The 26904-nt window shown below is 40.8% G+C and overlaps 1 protein-coding gene across 4 annotated transcripts in view; it reads right to left on the bottom strand.

The window, feature by feature from the left end:
• LOC109930294 (myosin-10) overlaps nucleotides 1-26904 on the bottom strand; it is a 152914-nt gene that overhangs the window by 84685 nt on the left and 41325 nt on the right. For all 4 annotated transcript variants that reach the window (XM_048610752.1, XM_048610754.1, XM_048610751.1 and 1 more), the window contains one exon: nucleotides 3209-3236. In XM_048610752.1, the coding sequence (XP_048466709.1) occupies nucleotides 3209-3236 (28 nt within the window). The remainder of the gene's footprint in view (nucleotides 1-3208; nucleotides 3237-26904) is intronic.

Here is a 26904-nt window from a genome sequence, read left to right as displayed (position 1 = left end):
ATGGAGGGAGTGCAGCAAAAGTTTCCCAGATTGATTCCCAGTGTGGCAGGACTGACATATGAAAAGATTGGATTGGTTAGGACTATATTCACTAGGGTTTGGAAGTACAAGGTAGCAGCTCAAAAACCCAAACATTCTAACAGGACTACACATGGTAAAAGGAGGAAGGAGATTCCTGATGACAGATGAGTTCAGAACCAGGGCTCACAGCTTAAGGGTATGGGTAGGCTGTTTAGGACACAGGAGAAATTTCTTCACCCAGGGAGTGGTGAGCCTGTGAAATCCACTGTCACAAAAGGTGGTTGAGGCCTAAATATTGAATGTTTTCAAGGAGTTAGATATATTTCTCAGAGCTGATTAAAAGGTATGGTGAGAAAGCAGGAACATGGTTGATAATCCAACTCGTTGCCATGATTAGATAGAATGACAGCATTCTCGAAGAACCAAATAGCCTACATTCCTACCCTAATTTTCCATGTTTGAGAGAGACAGGAAAATGGGATTGACACCAAATAAAATCTGCTACAAGCTCATTTAACATGGTGCAAGGCAAGGCCATCTGGCCTTGTCCTGCTCAAGTCCCATGTTCCTACAGTCATGAGATCATAGAGGCATGCAAAGTTCTCAATAGTGTGTGAACTTGTAATAAATGCCAGAAACATTGACAAGTTCTCATAACATCTCTGGGGAAAGATTTGTACACAAAATACATGTTAGTAGTGTTTCCACTAGCTAACAACTGCCAAACAGGGAGTCACCAAAGATCCTAGATTCAAACCAAGATTTGTGACCCCTCTCTGCTTTGCAATTTGAAAAGGAAGATTTTCCAATTTGTAAATGTTTGCCAAAAAGCTAACCAGTCAATTTACTTCTGCCACAGGTTACTCAAGAAGACAGTAGTTTTGGTTTTCAAAACTTTTTCAAGCACAATCAACTGAAGACCAGTAAAGCAACAGTTTTCCCTTGAATGATAATTTTGGTGCAACATGAACCACCCTCCAAGATCAAAGACAATGAAGTCATGACAACAAATTAAATAGATAGCTATGGCAGCTGGCAATATTATGGTGACACTGAATGCTATTAAAGGCTTGGTCACACTGATTTACTGACTATGGAGGAACCACAGCAGCTAACACATTCTCAAGTTGGCTTTTCAATGGTGTTCTTCAACACATGACTCAACACATGACTCAACACCAGGTCACATTCTTTTCAGAATGGTCACTTCTCATTCAGTTTGGGAAGCAATAATTTCTTGTAGACATCTACACAGCAGGAATCTGGGATCTGACCAAAATCATGTCTACAAAAATATGCACCATCCATTACGATTGGTATTCAAAGCCACAATTTCAGATTTCAATTCAGCAAAGAACAGTTTAGGCCACATGTCCTTGTAAGGTCATAATATTTAAATAACCCTCTCCTAAATCAAAACTAAGATCATTTACCAATTGCATTCTTTGGACAAAACACTCAAGCTATTCTGGTTATTTTGTTGTAGTTTCCAAATTTAGAACAAAAAAGTAACATGCATATCTTGATAATCTGGCCAAAATAGGTACATTTTTGGATATTGGGCTTATCAAAAAGATTAAGTGCTTAAAATGGAGCTGTAGAATAAACCTTGAACAATTAATTTAACAAGGTTCATGCAATATACTGTAATGAAGTATTAGCTCAAATAATGTTGCTAGTACTAAGTGAATCAGTATATGCTCAGCACAGTTGGGTATGACAAAGGCAACATTTAGGTAGACAATTTATCAGTTCTTGGGTTTGGGATATTTAAGTTAACAGTAAAACTTTGCCATTAAAAGTGCATACATTATTTGCAGAACCAATCTACATTCACAGAAGCATCAAGAGGTAGAAGTATGTGGTTGGTTAGCAATGGCACTGCGTCACAACTGTTGAACAATGGTGGAAAGATTTTAATTGCTAGAGAGTGACAAAATTTCTGCAGCCTCATACATGTATTGGTTGTATAAAAAGGGGGCATTCTAAAATTATATATAATAGCAAAATCTTAAGTACTATTCAAAACCAAAATGTACATGGAACAGGATCCACAAAACCAATCAGATAAACATCTAAATGCAACATGTGAAAACAACTAAATCAAGTATGAATGGTCTGCAAAATTTAATAAAAAAGGAACAAAAATTCTGCAAAATCTTTCCAGCCATGCTTTTAGCTTTTCAAAGATGAAATGTTCATTACTAGAATCATTTACACAATGTAAAAGTCCCAAACAAAAATTTGCATTTTCACTGAACAATTGAGTTCAGTTACTTGGCATCCTGTCTGTGTTTGAAATTCCAGGACAGTTACATCTGAAGTGCAAAAAGAATAGACAAATAATCGGGAATGTGAGAACATTCATATCCAAGCTTATGTTAAGTCTTTGAAATCACATGTCTGATCATGTGCACTTTGTTGTTAGAATGATCAGTGACCATTTCCATTTCCAAGAAGGCAAAGAAATCTAAGCCAGACAGCTCAACAAGATTTAAAAAACAACTCACTGGTCTATATCAGGCCATGGAAAGTTCTCATAACAGAATGAGGAGGTAATGGTTCTAAATACATCAGGTCTTAATTTTGTTCAGGCACAACAATGTCTACCAGAAAATAAACTCAAAATGAGTACATGAGGGAGACATTGCATTTTATGGTGAATAGGTTCAATCTGGGGGGGGGAAAGAGGGAGAAGAGGGCAAAAAAAAAAAAAAAAAAAAAAAAAGGGGTGGTGTTTAGTTTGTACAGCAATGGACTCTGATGCTGGTCAGGTGTCAGTTCCCTGCATGGCAAAAAAAGACTGTATAGCACAGTTCCACCAACTGGCTCACATTCCACCTTTGGAGCTAACAAAGCAGAGCTTAGACATCACTACTGAATTCATAAATAGATGGAACAATTAGCTCCTTTTGCATGATGAACGTGCCCATGAGGCCACCTATGCACATTTACAAACTTTGAGATCGTGCTATTAACAACTACTAGAGAAGTCATTTTAAACATTCCCCAATCTGCATATAAAACTGAGTAAAAACAAACTCAACACAAAAACAAATTCATGATAAAAGTCACCACTGCACATAACCATCTAAACATGAACTTCATTATTTTTTCCACCAGTTGTACATTATCTAGATACATGTAGTTAAATTAATTGATGCCCAAATAAAATATATGTACTTACGTGCAAAGGATTGATTGATCTTCACGGTCTGGAAGAGGGAAAAAAAATAAACAAATCAACATTCAGCAATATTTGGCATATTGCATTGTTACTTTAACTTTTTCTACTGTCAATGCTCAATATTTACAGAAGTTTGCTCTTCAAAAATTTGTTTTTATTTTAAAAACTAGACTCCCAAGGAAGTAAGTGTGGCATCTTCAGCAGTCTTCAGCTTATAAATACGATATACAATGAGTATTAGAATACTATTTCTTTGATTTCTACTGGTTGGGGATACTGAATAATCATTACTGTAAAATCAGCTGCAGGTAAAGAGTTAAACAAAAAAGGAACAACAACTAATTATCCACATTTTCATCTGCATAACACATGCATAATACTGAATGTTCAGGTGAAAAAAAATTACTCCATCCAAGAAAAAAAATTGGATTGCCTCACATCTTGCACAAAGCAGGTTTTGGCAGTTTGAGTTGCACATCACTTAAGTGATTGGACAATTTGAATGTTTCAACCAAAATTAAGCTTTTCATACAAAAAGGGGTATTAGAAAACTTCAGTTTGAAACTCCAAATTGTACCTAATTGTAGCCTAAAAATCCAACCATGACAACTGACCAATGGATTCAGGAAAAATTGACAGCCCACAAAAATCTATAAATTCAATAGTCAACTTTGCACATCAAAAAGGTACCTTAAAAAGAATGCAGAGACAAAAATAAACCTTAGATATTCTGGTCATTATCACTCAGCACATGATTACCTATTAGATTCACTGTTGAGAGCTCTCCAGTTACTTATTGTATATTAAAATTTAACTAACCTCCTATAGCAGAACTGGAAGTTTTGTTAAAACAAAAAAAAACTTTGTCAATCACAGAAGATATCTGTAAACAGCATGGTTGACCCACTGGCCTACGCTCCACAAGCTAACCTTCATTATACCATCAATATATTCTTTAAATATTTTGATGTCTTGTTCATAATGGTTTCAGCATTATAGTACCCACAGATGAGAGCTAACAGCAATTATTTCCCATAAAAGTGAGTGATCAGTAGCCATCAATACAAAGTTTAAACACTTTCCTATAGTGAAGTGGTTATCACTGAATGCAAATCACTCACTATTCAGAATGTTTTACGCATGACAATGTTCCATTTTAAGCTTCACTTATCTTTTTAATATTTTCCATTCTGTTAAAGTCAGTGATGTTACCCTACTGAATCATCAATGAACATGCACGAAATCAGCTAAATGATTATAAAGAAGCAAATTATTTTCTTAGTACATAAACATGTTAAAAAGGGTGTTATTGATAATCCATGTTTCTTCATCTCCAAATGTATTTGAAATAAATAACAATCTTTGACACCTGGAATTACAATGTCTCAAGAAAAGTACTTCACAAACCCTCAGTGTCAAGTCTCAACAATTTCCATCTTCAAATCTGTTGATATATCAAGAAACTAAGATTCAAATCAAATTGCAGACAGGTGGGTGGGAGGAGGAAAGAAAGATTTGAATCGAAAAAGAAAGACATTCCCACTGCAGAAAAGGGCAACAGCAGTGTAAATTAAGCTGACTGAGTACTAGGAAAAAAGACTGTAATGGTCAATGACCTTTTTGTTGGGCTGGAGGAAAGTTTGTAGTTAAGCTGCCCCCAGGACCCATGTCTTAACAGATAAATGATCTAAATCTTAATGTGTGGATGACATGAAACGTGGAAACAAACTTCAGTTAGGAGCATAGATTGGAAGGGTTGGGACAGTTTTTGTGGAGGGGAGAAAGCCAACAGAAGACCTGATAAAATGTTTTGAAATAAGGAGGATATCTGGATGCAGTAGATTGGGAGAAACTGTTCCACTTGTAAAAGAACAGAGACAGTTTCCACACAATGAGTGGTTTGGGTCTGGAAGGGAGGTTGAATACTAGTCAGTTGAGGCTTTCAAGGAGATATTGCATAATTACTTAAATGAAAGGCACTCAAGTAGTCCTAGTTCATAATGCTTTTTAGTGACTGGCGCAAGATACAATGGGTTGAATGGTCTCCTGGATCATAATTCTGGGATTCTGAAGCAGCAGTGGCAGGAGAGATTGAATGAACACTTAAAACATTTAATTTAAAAAAAAAGATCTTGAGCTGAAAATGCCAACTGTCTCCACTGATGCTGCCTGACCTGAGTGAGTATTTCCAGCATCTGTGATACGGTCTCTTAGAAGGCAGACATGCATATTTTTCTACTCTAATCCAGATTTCTAATAAATTTAGAAAACAATTGTGTAGAGATTTGTCCGAGTTTAAGGTAACACGTTCATGTTCACAAAATCCAGGCCCTTAAAAATCTAGGATACAAGAACTGCCAACGCTGGAGTCAGAGATAACAGTGTAGTGCTGGAGGAACACAGCAGGCCAGGCAGCAGAAGAGCAGGAAAACTGACGTTTTGGGTCAAGACCCTTCTTCAGAAGTGGGGAGCGCGAGAAGGGGTGGAGCTGGGGAAGATAGGCAGGATGGCGATAGGCAAGTGCAGGTAGGCATCGGTCAGAGAGGTGGGAGAAGTGGATAGGTGGGAGAGAAAATGGACAGGTCAAGGCAGGGATGAGAGGGAGGCTTGGTCATGGGATGAGGCCAGGGTCGGGAGATTTTGAAACTGGTAAAAACCATATTTAGGCCATTAGTCTGTAGGCTCCCAAGGCGGAATATGAGATGCTGCTCCTCCAGTTTGCAGGTGGCGGTATTGTGACACTGAAGGCGGCACAGGATGGACACGTCATCCAGGGAGTTGGAGGGGAGTTGAAGTGGTTCGTGACTGGAAGGTGTTGTTTATAACGAACAGAGAACTGGTGCTCTACAAGCAGTCTCCAAGCCTCCACTTGGTCTCACCGATGTAGGAGGCCACGAGGTGCAGCGGATGCAGTGAACCACATTGGCAGATGTGTAGGTGAACCTCCTGTCTGATGTGGAAGATTTTTTGGGGTTCCTTGGATGGTGGGGGGTGTGAAAAGAGGTGTAGCACTTCCTCATCTGTTCCACGTTCCCCACTAGCCCCGGCACCTTTTCCTGCAACTGGAGGGAGTCGTGGAGACAGCGGTCCCTACGGAAGGCAGATAGGGGTGGGAAGGGAAATATATCCTTGGACGTGGCTCAGATTGCAGGTGGCAGAAGGGGCAGAGAATTATACATTGAATCCAGAGGTTAGTGGGGTAATAAGTGAGGACAGGGGGATTCTGACTTTGTTTTTGGTGCGGGGATGGGGTGGGAGGGCAGAGGAGCAGGAAACGCAAGAGATGTGGTCGACAGCATTTTCAACCACTGGGGAGGTGGGTGGGGGAAGAGTTACGGCCCTTGAAATAAGAGGACGCCCGAGATGTTCAGGAGTGGAACGCCCCATCTTGGCAGCAGACGTGATGGTGGTGGAGGAATTGGGAGTATGGGGATCACATTCTTGCAGGAAGGTGGGTGAGAGGAGTTGTAGTCTAGGTAGCTGTGGGAGTCTGTGGGCTTGAAATAGATAAATCAGTTTTGAGGTGGTCACCAGAGATGGAGACAGAAGGGTCCAGGAAGGAGAGAGAGGTATCAGACATGTCCAGGTGAACTTGAGGTTGGGGTGAAAGCCGTTAGTAAAGTTGATGAACTGTTCAAGCTCCTCATGGGAGCACGTGGCAGTGGCAGTGCCAATGCAGTCAGGTCATCGATGTAGCGGAGGAAGAGGTGGGGGATAGTGCCAGTGTAGCTGCGGAAGAGGGACTGTTCCGCGTATCCTACGAAGAGGCAGGCATAGCTTGGGCCCATGCAGGTTTCCATGGTCACCCCCTTTAGCCTGTAGGAAGTGGGAGGAGTTGAAGGAGAAGTCAAGGGTAAGGACAAGTTTCCTACCAATTGCTCATTCTATACTTTAAGCTTTATTCAGAAAGTGTCAGTGTGAAGTATATGCTGAAGAGCAGCTGAATTATAATAAGGTTTAGTCCTTCACAATATATTAGCTGAGTCAGCCATTTATTCAAAAGGCCTTGATCAAGGAGGCAGAAATCCCATTTTGACAACATGATCAGATTTAAGTGTGATTTTCCCATACAAGTAACAGTAAAACTACACACAAGCTGATGATGCATTGAATCAATAATTGGTATCAAACCTTAAATGCATTTGAAACAAGCTGCCATAATTGTTGCTAACTCACATTCCTGGTCCATTTACATTGTTTATTTTGGCGATCCAAATGATTAAGTTAGAGGTCAGTTTTAAAAAACTTTCAGAGGTGGATTAAGATTATATCGCACTAAGGCAATAACTCAGGAATCAACCGTCAACACTTTCCTCCATAATACAGAAAGCACCCAGGTCTGAAATACTCAAATTAAACATGATTATGCAAACAATTGTGAAAATGTCAAATTTCAACATCGATTAGTTTCAGAACAGAAACAGAAACAATAGGTTCTGGCTGTTTTAAAAGATGTTCACACATGGTGAATTCTAAGAAATCTCAGTGTGGTCACAACATAATTAAAGCTGCAAAATCAAGTAGGATTATACTAGCTTGAAAACATTATGTACATGGTGCAAACTGGGAAAAACACTTCAATTGGCTCAGAGATGTTTGTCTTGATCTGTAAAGGATAACACTTGCACAATAGTTCTCAACTAAAATGTCTCTCAATTTAAAGTTTAGAAAAAAGTTTAAAAGTCACGAGGAGAAAACATTTGGACAAGAATCCTACCAGAGCCCCATTCCACCCCAAACACTGAAGGCAGACTGAGAAAGCTCATCTTGCCTCTGTTCTGTTTCTTACAAATCTATTCATTGTGGTCACTAGCTGGGCCAGCAATATTGCCCAGCACTATTCGCCCTTGACATGGTTGTGGCAATTTGCCATCTTGGACCACTGCAGTCCAAAAACTGTAGGTAGATCCACAATGCCGAGGGAGAGAATTTCAGGATTCTGACCTAGTGACAGTGAAGGTAATTTATTTCTAGTCAGGATGGGGAGTGGCTTGGAGAACATGCAGGTGGTGGTGTTCACATGTATCTGCTGTTCTTGTCCTTCTAGAAGGCAGTGGTTGCGGGTTGGAAGATGTCATTTTTGGGTGAATCTTCAGTGCATCTAGCAGATAATACAGCTGAGCGCTGGCAGTGGAGGGAGTGGATGTTTGCAGACTGCATCCGCAATCAAGTGGGCTGCTTTGTCCTAGATGGTGTCAAGTTTCCTGCATGTTGTTGGAGCCACACTCATGCAGGCAAGTGGGCAGTGTTCCATCACATCCCTGACTTGTGCCTTGTAGATGGTAGATATCCTTTCGGAAGTCAGGAGGGGAGTTATTCATAGTATTCCTAGCCTCTGATCTACTCTTGTAGCCAATGTGGCAAGACCAGTTGAGTTTCTGGTCAATTGTAACTGTCAGGATGTTCTTAGTGGGGGATTCAGTGATGATAACAGCATCAAATGTTCAAAGGAAGGTGGTTAGATTGTCTCTTATTGGAGATGGCCATTGCCTGACATTGGTATAACTTGCAACTTGCCAGTCCAAACCTGGGTGTTGTCTGGCAGACATCTTCACTTCCGACCGCATGGCAGGAAGATCATTGATGAAACTGCTGAAGGTTGAGCCTAGAACATTACCCTGAGGAATTGCTGTAAACATGTCCTGATGAGATGACTGACCAACAACCACAACCATAACCATCTTCCCACATGCCAGATTTGATTCCAAGTAGCAAGAGTTTGCTCCTGCTACCCACCGAGATCAAAAGGTTACGGGGAGAAAGCAGGATTAGGCTATTGAGTTGGACGATCCACCACAATCGTGATGAATGGTGTAGCAGGCTCGAAGGGCCAAATGGCCTCTTCCTGCTCCTATCTTTTATTTGTTTATGTAGAAGAATAGAAAGAACTGACTCAAACCCAGTCATTCGGTTGAATTGATTTTAATTAGGGGATTACAGGGATGTTACAACTAGCCTCCAACCATCTATACTGGATGCATTCCTGGCACTTGGTAATAAAACTATTTTGTTGTGATGCTCCCAGAAGCACACATTCTGCCAACACTCACCTTCTAGGTGCTATCATGAAGTTCTTTTAAGAACTGCTGGATACTCCGTATCCAAGGAATCATTTTTGGGTTGGAGTGACATTACCTCCACAGCACCACCTCCTCACTTGATAGACAAGTATACTGACCAATAGCACTGTGCACTAAATAACCTAGTCTGTGCTTGCTACAAAGTCTATTTTTTTATTGATGTCATTAGACTAAATATTAGCCCAAGAAATGGGCTAAGAAATGGCTAGTGTAAAATACATAGCACAGTCAACAGAAAAACACGTGTTCAATTGGACTCGTCAGTAATATTGGACATTCAGGCCAATTTTTATTCTCTAATTTTCTTAATGTTTTCTTATCACTTTTGTAAGGTTGCGCTTAGTTGCACAGACTGGGCACCATTCAGTTCAGGGATACAGTGGCCTACAAACTTCCAGTACTTTGTGGTAATGATTTCATCCAATTAAGATCTCGCTTCAGAGAAATTCTGGACTGTGAATCAGTACTGTGCAGCAGCATCTGCACAAACTACTTTAGGAAGCACATCACCCCCTGGTTAAAAACCACAGGCATTTCATTTATCTCCAATCACTTTGTTCAGCTATGTAATGAGGATTTGTCCCCAAACAAAACTCATACTATTTGCATTCAGGAACATTTTTTTAAAAAAAAGTCAAACGTCTGTTGAAATGGCAAGTCAGCAAATAAGGAGGTCTGGCACAGCATGACCCATGTACACATTAACATTAGTGCCCTTTGAACTCAGAGGTAATCAATTATGCACATTCTTCCACTGCTGCTACTCCCCACTAACCCTATCCCAAGAGCCCTTGACCTTAAGTCAGAACAGACCCAACTTTCTGCACGGATGCATGGATTCAATTATGAATAAAGTGACTTAGTTCCTAAAGCAAAGGCCAGCAAGTGCCCACATGAAAGAAAATTACTACATTTGATACAGTGAAATACTCGATCTGCACTTTACAGATTCCAAAATACTTTGACTTTAAAAACCTTTTCCTGAATGAGACAAAAAATCTAGACTTAATGGTTTGGGCAAACATCTGATTCATACAAATACATTCAATTGAATTACCAAGCATTGATCTTGGCCATTAAACTGTAAGCAAATTTCAAGTATATTGCTGTCAACTAAACCTGCATTAGACAAACATTCTCTTCAGTTCAGTACTACTGGTTCCAAAAAAGTGTTCTCCCTGTGCCCTATGACAGGAGATTACTTCTAGCTGGTATGGGGGGAATTTAGTCAGTTGTTAAATTGAGTTGGTAGGTTTTACAGCGAACTCGATCTTGGAACAAATACTGAACTGAAAATGAGGCAAAGGCCTAATTGAAGGGTGTAAGGGAGACTGAATGGCAGTACATCTGTGACTGAGGTATGAAAACCCATCATGTACTTGCTGTACAGTGAGAAAAGCTGGCCCACGTCAAGTGGTGGTTGATGGCAGCCATTGTAACAACAGAGCTGGGGAGCTAGAATTGTGCCCAATATGGACTGGAGTGCAGCCTGGCAAATACTTAGGGACAGTTCATAAAACAATTTATTAGCTGGGTGGAGGACAGTCTTTGGGGCAGTGTGACCTGCGGCCTATTTACTCAACAACTCATTGCAGATAGAAGCATCAAGGGGGCCTCCAGATGAGTTTGAACTGCTGTCAATTAGATAGAGGCTAAACCATTCAAGAGCAGCTAAATGTGAGGAGTTTGAAAGACTTAACTCATCACAAATCAGTAAAATCCAAGTGGATTGCTTATTCAGTTTGTGAAATATATCTGGTGGTTTCTGCCATTTAATGGGCAGGTTGTAGCTTATATTTGACTAAACTGACTGTTAAACAAAGTAACTCATGAATTGTAGATGTTAATTAATACTCTGCTCTGCACTCTTTGCTTTGTTGATTTTTGTACAGTAAATCATATTACTCCAAACTGTGGAATTTTGTGGCTTTATTCCTTTAAGTAATTAGGATTTCAAATTGCATCCACTCCAAGAGGTAAAACCAGATCAGAACACTAGCCACACAGTAATATGAGCAGAATTTTATAATGAAATCCACAAGAGGAGATGATGGTATCAAGATCACATGTAACACCATTCTTCTTTTTTTACATACATGGGGCAAGGGCTACTCCAAACCAAAATGGACTCTGCTGGTTAAGAATGCAAGGTTCTCTTGCAATAATTCTTAATCCAAAGTACAGTGAAGCATATGCCAGCTTTTAGTTCTGCCCAGCCTAAAGATGTGACTTAGTAACCATGAGGGTGCTACTAAAAAACACATGCACAGGTTTTAATCTGGTCAGAGCAGCTGGCTTTGCCAGAAGTTCATTGCGGTTTCTCCCCACCCACCACCCACAAAAATTAGGTTCCTGAGACTAACTGCTGTGATCATTGAGAAACTAGGCAGCTTTTCTCTTAGCTGTTAAAAACAGAACATGGTTGGGAAGACATTCTCTGATCAAAGAGTTGGAACCCAAAGATACTGAAAGGTTTGTTCTGCAGGCATCTGGGAATTAAAAATCACTGGAGTGGAGCTGCTGCAGGATTGTTATAAATTTTCTCGGAAGACTGAGGGAAACAACCTTGATTGTTTGGACATCAGTAAGTCAACAAGATAGTCAGAAATATGCCTGCTGGAAGCTGAGTGTATTGTTGGACTGACTCCTATATAAGTAACTCTATGCAGAATTAGTTTAAGTGTTGAAATGCAGCTTGGCTTTAAGAGTATGTTAAAATTCAAAAAAGAAAAATGCCTTTTCTGAAGGTCTGTACATTAGGTCCGAGGTTTCCATCTGGTGTGCCGCAGCAAGGTGAGAAGTACACTGAAATTCTCAGGAGGTAGTGTCACTTCATGTAATTTACCATACGAAGATTTGGTACTGCTCAAAAATCAAGAATGCACATATCAGGCAGCCTTACATAAGCACAATCATTCCGTCTGAGCATCAAGCATCATACCTCTGGGATGAGAAGAAACTGACGTGCAGTAAAATGAGGCTACAGCTGTTGAATTGGCCTGATTGGACATGTTTCCACATTAGCACAGAATTTAAAAAGGTGAATATTTTTGCAATTTTTAAGTTAAGATACAGAATCTATTCTAAGATTTAGATCAAGAAATAGACAAGTTTGTCAGGAGGCAATTTCTCTGCTAATTCAGTCAATAAAAATATCTAACTCCCAAAAAAGAAAAACAAAAAACTATTAGGAAAGCACAAGGCATATCTGGCCTTTGGATTTCTGTGGCCACAGCAACTTGCCCCTTACCTGAATCTCATCCGCAGAGAGAAATTGGCAAACATTGCAATGGGTACCAAGGTAGTTACAACGCTATTTAAAGCCAAAACATCCATCTCTTGCGAACAAACACATTTAGTATTTCCAGAGCTCGAGAACACAAAACATCAAGCACACCCAAGATCTGATGGAACATGAGGGGGTATTGGATAAAGCTCGAGGTAAGTTACATGGTGGCTGAACTTGTAGCAAAATCAAAGACCCAGACAATTACTCAAACCTTAAATCATGCCTGCATTATTTTAACACACTATCTTTGTTTAATGTTGAGAGCTGATGCTGCAAAACAGACTCAAAATTTCACTGGTAGGAGGAATGGTGAACTGACATCAGCTGACCGAGGTACAAGAGAAGTTAGCTAGTGGGAAGCTTGCTCTGCAACTAAAGAGTCCACCAACAAGTTGACACTGCCAGCTGCAGGATGGCTTCCTTTGCAACTTACTGTTTTGCTTGGATTCATTTCTAACCATTCGTGAGCAATGGTCGAGTTGAGCAGATTTTGAAAAAATGTCTGCCAGTGAGCACAGATTTGAAACGTTAATGCTTTGATCCTTCTTTAGCTTCTTACATGCACTATGTTGCAAACCTCTCTCAAGATCATAACCAAAATAAATGTGGTATTTGTGCAATCAACTAAAAAAGTGAGGGTGTCAAACGATTAGGCTCAAATGTACCTTAATAATGAAAAGGTTGGGAACCATTGCATTAGGTACCACTTCCTGTGAAAAGGAAGGATAGGTATTACAAATTAAGTGAACCTTATTTGAGGACTTTGCCAAAAAAATCATACATAATGTCTATGAGGATGGTAACTAATGAAGCCCTTGAAGTATAGAAGGGAAGTGGGAAAGAACTTAAACAAGGAATTAAAAAGGGCTAAGGGGTCATGAAAAATGCAAACAGAATTAAGGAGAATCCCAAGGAGTTTTATACATACAAAAAAAAAGCAAGACAGTGGCCAGGGAAAGGTTGGCCCACTCAAGGACAAAAGGAGGGAATGTGTTGGGAGCCAGAAGAAGTAGGTGAGATCCTAAACAAATATTGTGTTGGTATTCACTGAAGAGAAGGAATTGGAGGACGACGATCTCAGGTAAGGGAGTGTCAAATTTCTAAGCCAAGTTGCTATTAAAAAGGAAGAGGTGTTGAGTATCTTAAAAAAAATAAGAAAAGGTAAAAAAAGGTAAACAAGTCCCTGGGTCCTGGTGGGAATCTATCCCAGAATATTGAGGGAGGCAAGAGAACAAATTACTGGAGCACTGACAGACACCTTTGTATCCTCTTTGGCCACAGGTGAGGTCCTGCAGGACTGGAGTATATCCAAGATAGTTCATCATTTTAAGAAAGGTAGCAGGGGTAATCTTGGAAATTACAGGGCTGAAAACCTCCTGTCAGTGGTCAGGAAATTTATTGGAAGAGATTCTCAGGGACAAGAGATCTATACACATTTAGAAGCGAATGGATTTATTAGAGAGATCAATAGTATGGTTTTGTGCAGGGAGCTTGTACCTCACTAACTTGATCAAGTTTTTTGATGAGGTGACAAAAATGATTGATGAGGGAAAAGCAGTCGATGTCATCTCCATGGACTTCAGTAAAGCCTTAGACAAGGTCCCTCATGGCAGACTATATGAAAAGGTGAAATCATGATTTGGGTTGAGCTAGCAAAATGGATACAGAACTGGTTTAGTCAGTCAGAGGAGACAGTAGCTCCCGATGTGGCCTCCTCTACATTGGTGAGACTAAGCAGAGGCTCAGAGACCACTTTGTAGAGCACCTGCATTCTGTTTGCGACAAACACCACCACCTTCCAGTCGCAAACCATTTCAACTCCCCCTCCCACTGCCACTCCCTGGGCGACATGTCCATCCTGGGCTGCCTACAGTGTCACAATGACACCACTCGCAAACTGGAGGAGCAGTGCCTCATATTCCACCTTAGGAGCCTACAGTCCAATGGCCCAAATGTGGATTTTACCAGTTTCAAAATCTCTGTTCCTGGCCTCATCTCATGACCAACCCTCCCTCTCATCCCTGCCTCCTTGACTTGACACAACCTGTCCATCTTCTCTCCCACCTACCTGCTCTTCCCAATTCACTGACCAATCCCCACCTCTCCCTATTTACACTCACCTATCACCATCCCATCTACCTTCCCCAGCCCCACCCCTCCTCTATTTCTGAGCTCCCTTCCCTTTCACCCATTTCTGAAGGGTCCCAACTCAAAACATCAACTTTTCTACTCCTCTGATGCTGCTTGGCCTGCTACGTTCCTCCAGTTCCACCCAGTGTTATCTCTGACACCAGCATCAGCAGTTATTACTATCAGAGCATCAAAAAAACAAAAAATGCTTTTCAGAATGGACAGCGGTGACTAGTAGTGTTCCAGAGGGAACAGTGCTGGGACCTCTGCTGTTCATGGTCTACATAAATGACTTAGAGGCAAATGTAGCTGGTCTAATTAGTAGGCTTGCAGATGATACAAAGACTGGTGGAGTTGCAGATAGAGAGGAGGACTGTCAGAGGATACAGCAGGATGTAGATCAGTTGAAGGCATGGGCGGAAAAATGGCAGATGGAAATTAATCCAGTCAAATGAAAAAGGTAATGCATTTTGGTCAAGTACAAGCGGAAATTATACAGTGAATGGCAGAACATTTTATGAGTACGGATATGCAGAGGTGAGCAAGTCCACAGATCACTGTAGGTGGTAGCGCAGACAGAGGTAATAAAAAAGGCCAAATGGCATGCTTGCCTTCATTGGAAGGAGTATTGAGTACAATGCTGCAGCTTTGTAGAACTTTCATTAGGCCACACTTGGAATATTACACAAAGTTCTGGTCACCACACTACGAGAAGGATGTGGATGCTTTGGAGCAGGTACAGAAAAAGTTGATCAGGATTTCACCTGGTACAGTAGAATTTAGCTATGAAGAAAGGTTGGATACATTGGATTTGTTTTCACTAGAACACAGGAGGTTGAGGGGGCGACCTGGTAGAAGTTTAAGAGATAGTGAATTCCATGTATAGAGTGGAAAGTACGAGTCTTTTTCCTGGGGTGGAGGGGGTCACTCAGGGACATGGGTTCAAGGTGGTGGTGGTGCTGTTGGGGAGGGGTGGGCAGAGTTTAAAAGGAGGAGACATGCGAGGCAAAATTTTTCCCACACAAAAAAAGAAGGGTGTGGAGTACTGCCAGGAGGTGGTGGTGGAAGAAGCAGACACTAGCAGCATTCAAGCAGCACCTGGATGAATACATGAATAGGAAGGGAATAGAGGGATATGGTTCCTGTAAGCGAAGACAGTGTTAGTATGGTAGGGTAAAATCTGTCAGCACAGAAGGGTCTTTTCCTGAACTGTATTGTTCTTCATTTTAGTGGCTAAAAAATGGAGATGAGTTTGTCACAGTACAAATCTAAAAACAATGTCATGTGACCCCATGAGCTGGTCCTTGGAAATTCAGCTCCATTTTCAAAATGGAATCTCTACAGTTATTCTAACAAAGTAAAATTTTAAAGTTAGTTTTCCTTAGCATTCTTATTCATGGCACTTTATTAAAGCTTTATTTAAAGTGAACAATAATTCTGTCTGAGAAACTCACAAAAACACATTAGACCTTCAGGAAATACTGCTTGCTACACTATCTAAAAACAATTAGCTGTAGATTTAGGAAAAAGCAGCATTTGCCTTCTATCGGACTCAATTGAGTTTGAAGCATCAGCAGCAAAAAGGAAAAATGCTGGAAGCACTCTGGGCAGGCAACATCTGTAGATAGACAAACAGACAACTTACAAAATGCCTAAACTGGAACGTTAACTCTAGCACTCTCTACAAAATGAGGGCTTGAGAATTTCTAGCACTTTCTGCTTTTAATTTCAGATTATCAGCATCTGAAGTATTACTCTTTTGTTCAGCTAAATCTGAAGGAGCTTTGTGGCACTTCAAACTCTACAATATATCAAGATCAAACAATCGTGCCATCAATTAAGCCTCCTGCTAAGGTGGGGACTCCAGACAGCTACACCAGTCTCACATAGCTCACATAAGAGCTATTCCAATTGTCTTAATGTTTACGAGAATGTCTTTAATCTTTACTATTTCAAGTTGATGCGATAGGCAGGAAATACACATACACCTCCAGCTGGTTTGTCTGAATCTAAAGCACATTCCTAAAATTTTCCTGGTGTGTTCAATTTAGCTTTGTGGCCAGATCTTTATCTTGCACTAGCCACAAAATTCTTAGTTTTGATTTTCTTTGGTCCAATGATTCAGAGCTTGGGTGGTATATGTTACCAGACCTTTACTGCAGTAGTTTTTAGAAACATCAAATCTGATTTTTTTTGGTTTCTGAACCAAATCAAAAGTTCAAATCAGAGAAAAAGCAACAGGGGAAATTACGCTCAGTTTTAAATTTACTCATCCAAGTCAAATAGTGGGACTAAGCTCAAAGCCTTGCATATGTTATCTAGATTTGACACTCATATCATGACCATACAAAATAGGGCAAGTAAACTATTTGGCCCCTTCAGCCTTCTCCTTCAATAGAATTGTGACTGACCTGTGCAAAGAGGTTTTGCACTTGAAATGTTTTGGTGCTGTTTACATTGTTTTTTGTTCTACCAGCCAGGGAAGTTTAGTTACAAATTTGTAACAAAGGGACGTTTACAAGGCAAGGTTTGGGCAGCAACAAGAGCAGATTGCTCCATGGAGTGCACAGCAATTGTTAATAATAAAGGCAGGCAGAGAGGGAGCAGAGTGACTGTTTGGGGGAGTTTTGTAATGGTTAAAACTTCATGCCACTTAAAGTTATTGACATTTCATAGTTGTTCATGTGTTGCTACAATTTGTTCATTTGTAATGAATAGCAATTCTCGTTAAGTGGCTCAGGATTTTTCTTAACCTGGGTCTTAAATTGGAGAATTCAAGGAATCATAGAATCCCTACAGAGTGGAAGCAGTCCATTTGACCCATCAAGTCCACAGCGATCCTCCAAAGAGCATCTCACCAGACCCACCCCCTACTCTATAACCCTGCATTTCCCATAGCTAACCCACCTACACGTCACATCCCTGGACACTATGGGCAATTTACCATGACCAATCCACCTAAACTGCATATCTTTGGACCATGGGAGGAAACATGCAAACGCCACACAGTCGAGGATGGAACTGAACCCAGATCCCTAGCGCTGTGAGGTAGTGCTAACCACTGAGCTGCCCCTACTTTTTTTTTTTAAAAAAAGAAAAAAGCTTTAACTTTATGAATAACTCTGGGAACAGCAGGATAGGACTTCCAGTGCACTAAACAATGAACTGTGACAGAATATTCTGAAGAGTATCATATTGAACTCAATTGTTAAGTTTCTCTCTCCACAGATACTGCTAAAACTGTGGAGTTTCTCCAACACTTTTCATAAAAGCAAAGTTTCAGGGTGCGACTTCCATTTTGTAAAAAGCTCAGATGTTCGTTAAAAGGTGAGAAGCCTATCTGAAAGCAAGTTATTAACAGAGAAAAAATGAATAAAGAGCAGATACTAATTGTAACCTGCTAGCTGCATTTAATTTGCTTTAATAGTAGGTGTGGTTGTGGGAAACCTGCCAAAAAAAGTGTACAAAGCACATTGAAGCAATGTACAAAATAAGCACCAAATGGGATCATCATAACCAAAGATACACTAGCATACAATTAGAATACAAACTCAGCTTTCCTTTAGAAAAGAAACATAACTATTACACTGTACATCTTCTATTCACTCAGTACTGAATTACTGTGGATGAATCACACTAAGGCTGCCATTAAAAATTCCAGGAAGTGACCAGTTCAGACAGTTAATTCGTTAGACAAATGTACCTTGGTTGTACTGTAGCATACAAATCTGATTTTGTACAATGATCTCATTTCTTTTTCTAGATAAATATCAATTCCAAACTAATCTATAAATGTTTAATGATGCAAGCTTCCAAGTTTTAAGCATTTGGCATTTTCAGTGAAAAAGAATTCATTCCTTTGATGAATGTCTGCCATGTGGCAAGCAGCCAGCTGTAGATCAACAAAAATCACTTCCAACAGCTCTTAATTCTTTGGTCAAAAAGGTGCCTTTAAATTTAAGTGACACAATCTTCACACTGCTGCAGATTATGCTGCATGTTAACCCATCTGGTGCAGAAGCTTGTAGTATTATAGACTATAGTCCTTTCCTCTAACATACCACTGAAGCATTCCAAATATATGAACATGCAATTTCAGAATAAAAAAGGTAGGTTGGTAGGTGCTTTAAGTATTTCTTTCAATCGGTCAGGAATGTCAGCTGGGAGTAGAACAGCAATTTAGTGAGTGTCAGACACATGCACACTCATGTGCAACAGGTAGTTGCTGTTACTAGGTGAACAGGTACAACTGATTAGCATTTACTCTAGACATCTAATGTACCGCTCTAACAGCTAGAAATAAGGTGGCTAATCATTGATCAAGCATACCATTCATGTTTAGTTCAGATTATTCCATTCTTAATTCTGGCAATTTCATCTTTATTCAGTAAGCTCAAAAAAACCTTGAACCAAGTCCTACATCAAATCTGAGAAGTGTTTTATCCATGTTTAGTTAAAAAATGTTAAAACATCTACCTCAAAACAAAAAAAAACACGAAAGGAAATAATTAACTTGGAACAAATGTTCTTGCCAAAAATGCATACAAGTTATTGGCCAGCAGCTATAATTTTTAACTAGCAATATAAAATGCCCACTGCATAGATATTCATTCAAATTAAAATCAAAAGTTATTGTTGACATTTAAAGGGTTGAAGAAAATTTTAAAATTATTGTACTGATCTAGTCTACTGAAATCCATCTCTCAGTAGGTCCCATTGAAAATTACAATCCTAATGTCATATTTGACCTCAAGACGAGCTTGTCTACATAGATGAATTTACTGATAGGGTAGCTATTTCCACATCTACCAGTCTCAATCCTATATTATCCTACAGATGAGTTGGAATAGTTGCAATAGCTCACTCAGGTGAAAAGAGAAGGAAAATAGTAGACACTTGCAGCGTGAAAAGCATTAATGGCAGTAGCCCAGACTAATTGCTGCTATTGTAGCAGAGCAAAGTATGGGTACAGGAACTGCTCTGCTGAAAAGACATGACAACATTGGTGCAAGATGACAGGGTGTTTCAGGCTGTACGCCATTAATAGGATAAAAAAGATCAAAAACGTTATTTAAAAAGAAGTGTTAACGGAAATAGGAGAAGACAAGATGCAGAAGATACTTCATCTTGAAGACAAGATTCAAGAACTGCAAGTCAGATTCTGGTAAAAGAAAAATCACAGGACACAATGCTGATCAGATACTGGAGCAGCAGTTTTCATTTTCTCAGGATACTGAACCATGGTTAAATGAGTTCTTCAACTGTCCTGCAACATCTACATGATCAGGAGAAACTGTGTTGAAGGTTCTAGGAGAACTACAGTTAAAGCACAAATTAAAGGAATGAGGTGCTGTATGTAATTCCACATCAGTTGTTCTTTTAATTAGAAAGACGTATGGAATTGAATCCAATTCATTGGCTAGAAGAAATAAAAAGGAACACTGACAGACAAAGTCAGGAGACTAGACAGCAGAACTTCTGAAGTTATTTTAACAAAAAGTGGGAAAGCTTAAAAATGTCATCTTGTATAACAAATCCAGAATCAAAACTAATACTTGTATCCACACCCAAAAAGATTCCATACCCTGACTTAAGGTCAAGAAAGAGATTGACTCAAATGGTCAGACAAGGAGACATTTCATTTTTAAAAGCCAGGGACGGTATTGTCCAAAGGCCAGACATATCCATAAGAACATGGATTTCACAGGACACAGTAAACCTGTGGAAAAAATCCAAATGGTACCAGTGGATGAGATTAACTTAGGTTAGAGAGTTTAGTATCTAAAATTGGGAAAATATTAAACGTGGATTTTGGCAAATATCACCAGAAAAAAGGAGCCCAAGCTTTTCAAACTTACATAACACCATTTGGAAGATTCTATTTTAACTAGTTGTCTTTTGGGATCACATCACAGACCTTTCCAAGAACAATGTCAAATTTTATAGGGAGCCCCGAGTTGGTTACCACACAGGTCACGTTGGCACCTGTCTCAAGCTGAGCATGATAGGAGATAGAAAGCAGTGCTGAGAAGAGGCATTTTGACACAAGAACAGTAAATGGGGGGTTTCACAACCAAAATAAAGCTTAGTTATCACATCAACAGTGCATCATGACTTTAATGGTCTATTTCCTAAACATTAAGTCAAGGAACCTCTAATTCCAAGGAACAATAAAGTCAAAGTTTCATTTGAATGTTGAATCAAGAGACATTTCTAAAACCCGAAGAGTTCAATGAGTCTTTACACCCAAGACAAATGGAAAAAGCACAATCAGAAATCTGAAACAAAAAAGGTGAGTTGATGTCAGAGATATTAGCAAATTACAATTCAGAATTACCAACTACAATAGTAGTAGACACAGCCGTCACAGGATCACACGTTTTAAAACATTACAAGATGCCTCTATTCCAACCATTAGCAGCTTGTGATTGGGGTAATCCTACCAATCATCTTCCTATGCTAGTCTAAAAGGGCTGTGCAGTAGCCTGAGGAGGCTGGACTAGCAATATGTCGCTACAGACAAGGCTCTCACCTTGGATAACAATGTAGTTTATCACATCTCCGTAACTATACCTTAGCTCTTGGGCATATTAACTAAGTGCTGGAGAAGACAACGTGTTTACCTCATGCTGCAACAGGCTCCAAACGGATTCACCACCCAAAGGGCGGTGTAGCATCAGACTGGGTGGAGCTCATCCAAGCTATGCTATTAATTCTTTCAGAGCCATTACATTATACAACGAGGAGCAGTACTGTTTCAGGTAGAGATGGAAAAACAGACCTGTATATTACTTGTAAGAGTCCATATGTTTAGCAAAGAGCACATTTTACAGTGATAGTAGGAACTGCCGATGCTGGAGAATTGGAGATAACAAGGTGTAGAGCTGGATGAACACAGCAGGCCAAGCAGCAGAGGAGAGGAAAGCTGACGTTTCAGGTCTAGACCCTTCTTCAGAAATGGGGGGGGGGGGAAGCGGATAGAAGATGGATAAAAGATGATAGGTGGAGAGGAGACAGACAGGTCAAAGGGGTGGGGCTGGAGCCAGTAAAGGTGGGGTCCAGGGAGGATGGACAGGTCAAGGAAGCGGGATGAAGCTAGTGGGTAGGAGATGGGGGTGGTGCTTGAGGTGGGGGGAAATGTTTAGCGAAGCAGGGCTGGTTTTGGGATGCAGTCGGGGGAGGGGAGATTTTGAAGCTTGGTGAAATCCACATTGATACCATTGGGCTGCAGGGTTCCCAAGCAAAATAGGAAATGCTGTTCCTGCAGCCTTCGGGTGGCATCATTGTGGCAATGCAGGAGGCCCAGGATGGACATGTCGTCCAAGGAGTGGGGAGTTGAAATGGTTCGTGACTGGAGGTGCAGTTGTTTGTTGCGAACCAAGCGTAGGTGTTCCACAAAGCGGTCCCCAAGCCTCCGCTTGGTTTCCCCGATGTAGAGGAGGCCACAATGGGAACAGCAGATACAGTATACCACATTAGCAGATGTGCAGGTGAACATCTGTTTGATGTGGAAGGCTTCCTTGGGGTTGGGGAGTGTAGCACTTCCTACGGTTGCAGGGAAAAGTGCCGGGGGTGGTAGGGCTGGTGGGGAGTATGGAACGGACAAGGGAGTCACGGAGTGAGAGTGGTCCCTCTGGAAAGCAGGGAAGGGTAGGAGGGAAAAAAAAAAAAGTCTTTGGTAGTGGGGTCAGATTGCAGATGGCGGAAGTGCCGGAGGATGACGTGTTGGATCCAGAGGTTGGTGGGGTGGTACAGGAGGACGAGGGGGATTCTGTTTTGGTCGTTATTGCAGGTAGGGGGTGTGAGGGATGAGTTGCAGGAAATGACAGACACGGTCGAAGGCATTTTTCGGCCACCGTGGATCAAGGATTTACTGATACATTGTAGAATAGTAATCCCATGCTGTCACCAGTTGTTGAGATGCAGTAATTTCAATACCTAAAACTGCTAAGAAAAATACACCAGCTTTATAGTGGAGTGCACACCCTTACCTTGGCTTTTTTTCATGCTACAGTGTCAGACTCCAGTCATGAGATGCGCCACTTCCTCTACAGACTATTAGAGTCAACTCTTTGGTCTAACATACTAGCCCTGCCTCAGATACATTTGCCGTCAAACTTCCCATGCGTTTTTTAGCTCCAGACCGGATTATTTCCGCACTTCTACCATTCCTGCACACTCTGGATCCCATTTTAGCAATGATTCAATTTTTAAAGAATTCTTATCCTCATTGCTGAATCCATTTATCACTACCCAGGAAATTCCCTATCTTCTGGAGACATCTTCTCCAATTCCGGCATCAAGCATGCGTGATTTTCATTGTAACTGAAGACACTGTTTAGTGGCCTAAAACTCAAAAACGGCCTCCCCAAATCTTCACTGCTAACATTTCCCCACTTTGACAGCCCTTAAAGCTCATCTGTATAAGAGAGCTATTGCACATCTGCCCTAATATCCCTTTACATAGCAATGTCAAGTCATGTCTTAATAACACCTTTGTTATACAAGTCACTAGTATACTGGTCCCAGTGAAATTCAGCTGAACTCTGGTAAAACAGTACCGATCTCTCCTTCCCCAATATCCCATAAATTGGAAAAAAAAAAAAAAAAAAAAAAAAAAAATTGAACCACACTTTTAGCTCACCTTATTTCACCCTATGCCAATTTGCTCATGGCTCAGCTGGCAATTCAGAGACCATAACCTTTATGTTTCTAATTTTCAATGTATTTCCCAACTGCACATCCTATTGTTAGAACCCCTCAATCCTATTGAATGTTTTTGGTACTTACATGGGTCACAACAAGTGGATTATTCCTCTCCTACCATAAATTCGTATTTAGCTCAGAAGACATGTCCTTAACTTTGCCACCAAGCAGACCAAATACCTTTGGGATTCTTGTTCTTGTTTTGAGAACAGCATCTATTGACATAACTACACTAAAAAAGGAGGCAGAACAGGTTTCAGAGACAGTAGGAACTGCAGATGCTGGAGAATCTGAGATAACAAGGTGTAGAGCTGAATGAACACAGCAGGCCAAGCAAGATCAGAGGAGCAGGAAGGCTGACGTTGCCGGCCTAGATCCTGAAGGAGGGTCTAGGCCCGAAACGCCAGCCTTCCTGCTCCTTTGATGCTGCTTGGCCTGCTGTGTTCATCCAGCTCTACACCTTGTTATCTTAGAACAGGTTTCAGACTACCAACTATCACAGTTGCCCAGATACATTGACCATGGATTATAGATCTCACATCCAAATGACTCACTATTCCACCATACTGGAGAATTCACTTACAGTATTTGGTTTCTCCTGCTAAATGAAACCAGCTATGGTAAATATTAACTGTGGTTTCACAGTCAGAGTTGGAGCTGGTTGTAACTACAACCACTCTGGTCAAGAAGAGATATGTTTCTTAATTTTTTTTAAGCTGCAAATTAAATAGAATGAAAATAGTATTCCATGAAATAGTATATCAATTAAATTGAATACTTAATCTTGTTCCTACGTTGCTTAATCTCTCACCTCGGAATCTTAAGAATTTCCAAAAGAGTCAGAATTGTGTCCCCTGAATGAACTAGTGAGGGAGCAACAAACTTCACTGCTTGGCCAGATTTATTGCCCAACTCTACTAACTCTTTGCCCATATACAGTACAAAGACTCCGTTCTGTCAGGGAAGTAGTTCCAGGATTTTGAGCCAATGAATGAAGGAATAGTGAATAGAGGGGAACTTGCAGGTCATGTTCCAAGTATGTCCTATTTCTATCCTTTTTCTCAAAATATGATAGCAGTTTGGGTTTTAAAAAGTGCTCCCAAAGGAGCCTTGGAGAATGTCTGTGGTGCCTCTTGTAGATGGTTACTACTGCACAGAAGCAGGGCGTGAGGGAATGAATAACAATCAAAAAAGGCTGCTTTGTCCTGGATAGTGTCAAGCTTTGTGTTATTGGAGCTGCATTCAGACGAAAGTGAGTTTATCCCATCACACTCCTGACCTGACCCTTAGGAGATGGTCGTCAGGTTCTGGGGAGCCATGAGGGGAGTTACTTACTGCAGGATTCATAGCCTGACCTGCTCTTGTAGCCACATTTATATGGCCAGTCCAATTCAGTTTCTGGTCAAATGGCAACTCCTTGACTATTGATAGTGAAGGATTGTGCAATGGTTAGATTTTGTGTGGCGTAGTTGACCATCTCCAATAAGTATGTATCATGCAATATTTTTTGCATTTGTCAGCCTAAGCCTGGATAAATGTCCAGGTCTTGCTGCATTTAGACATGGACCGCTTAAACCATTGAACAACATTCAGCACCAAACAACATCAGCCAACATTCCTCCACCTTATGAGATCAGGAGCAAAGGTGACAGTTGGCAGTATCCAGGCTCTTGAGCCTGCAGCATGTCCATTCCATCTGCTTTTGCTTTTTTCTCCCCCTACCCTCTAAGTTTTAAATTTAAAAAAACTAAAAACACCACCTACCTTCTGGAGAGCGCTCAGTTATGGGGGCAGTAGAGGCATCAGAATCTGGATCACAATAGTGGCTGGGTTCAGCAGGACTTTGCCAGATGACAGCAAAGCAGCTGGTGAGCCCAGATTACAGTCAGCAGTGAAGGACTCAGCCAGCACAAGGATGAGTGCGCCTTATGCAGAGTGCAGGCAAGTGTCAGCCCTCATGGGTAGAGGCCAGCATTGAGTGACTGCAGGTCCACGGCTATAGAGGGACTGTAATGTTGAACATTCAAGATTTTTATAAAAAGAATACAGTTATGTACAAATCAGAAACATACCTAGGTACCTTTGTAAGAAAGATGGCACAGGGAATGGCAAATTTGTGCCTTTTCACTGTACTCAAGTACATGAATTATATTTAGGTTTATTGTCGCAAGTCAAAGATGGCTGGCTTGAGGATATTACTAGAGGAAGTTCTGCAGAGGTGTCCAGAAGTCAAGATGACTGACCTCCAACAACCACAACTGTCTTCCTTTGCAGTAGGTACCATTCTAGTTTCTCTTTCCCCACCCCAGATTCTCATTGACTCCAAATTATGCTAGGACCCCTTGATGGTATGCTCAAACCAAAGGCAGTCACTCCCCCCTGGAATTCACCTCTTGTCTACATTTGAACCAAGGCTGTAATGAGGTTAGGAGCTGAGTGACCTTGGGGTGAACTCAAACTGAGCATCAGGTAAGCAAATTATTGCCAAGCAAGTACTGCTCCAGAGCACTGTTCACAACATTATGACTTGATGATAATTGGTTTACACACTATGGGCAGTAACTGGATGGGTTGGATGTGTGTATAGGACACACCTGGGCAATTTTCCACTATCAGGTAGATGCCAGTGTTGTAACTGTACTGGAAGAGCCTGGCTAGGGTAGCAGTAGTTCTGGAACACACTATTTCAATACTGTCACATATTTGTAAGGGCCTGTAGCCTTTGGGGGTCCAGTGCCTTCAACCATTTGTTGAAATCAAATGGAGGGAAATCAATTTAACAGAAGTCAGCATCTGAGATATTGGGAACCTCTAAATCAGAGAGAGATGGGTTATCCATTCAGCTCTGGCTGAGGTTTGCTGCCAATGTTTCTTTTATCTTTTGCAATGATGTATTGGGCTCCTCCATTGAGGATAGGATATTTGGGAAACCTCATTCTCCAGTGATTTATTTAATTGTTCACCATTGTTTACAACTATTTGTTGTGGGACTGTAGAGCCTGAATTTGCTGTGTTAGTTGTGAAATTGCTGAACTCTCACCTGCTGTCTGTGCTTTGGACATAGAAGCAATCTTGTTTTGTAGCTTCACAATGTTGACAATTCACTTTTGTAGGTGTCTGATGCTGGTCCAGTGCATCTTCCTACAAGAATCCTGGCTTGATAGTAATGATTGAGTTGGTTGGGGCAGGGCAAGGGGGAAATAGGGGGTGGATTTTGAGCCATTGCATTCTAGAACGTGTTGGGGAGTACATTTCCAATGCTACTGATGGCCCACAGCATCTAAAATGAATGCCAAGTACATTACTAGACCTGTTCAAAGTCTGCACCCTTCACCACATAACAACAGAGTGTATCCTAAGTAAATTTAGGGGTGCACATCATCTAAGCCTGTTAATGGGCTGAGCATTTTCTTTGAACTTGTCTGGCAGCAAGTCACTTGGGACGACATCAGACATCAGACATCAGACATCAGACATCAGACATCAGACAT

The sequence above is a fragment of the Rhincodon typus genome, chromosome 23 (genome assembly GCF_021869965.1).
Source record: "Rhincodon typus isolate 14 chromosome 23, sRhiTyp1.1, whole genome shotgun sequence".
NCBI lineage: Eukaryota > Metazoa > Chordata > Chondrichthyes > Orectolobiformes > Rhincodontidae > Rhincodon > Rhincodon typus.
The sequence above is the reverse complement of the archived record's forward strand: the minus strand, read 5'-3'. Positions and strand labels throughout refer to the sequence as shown.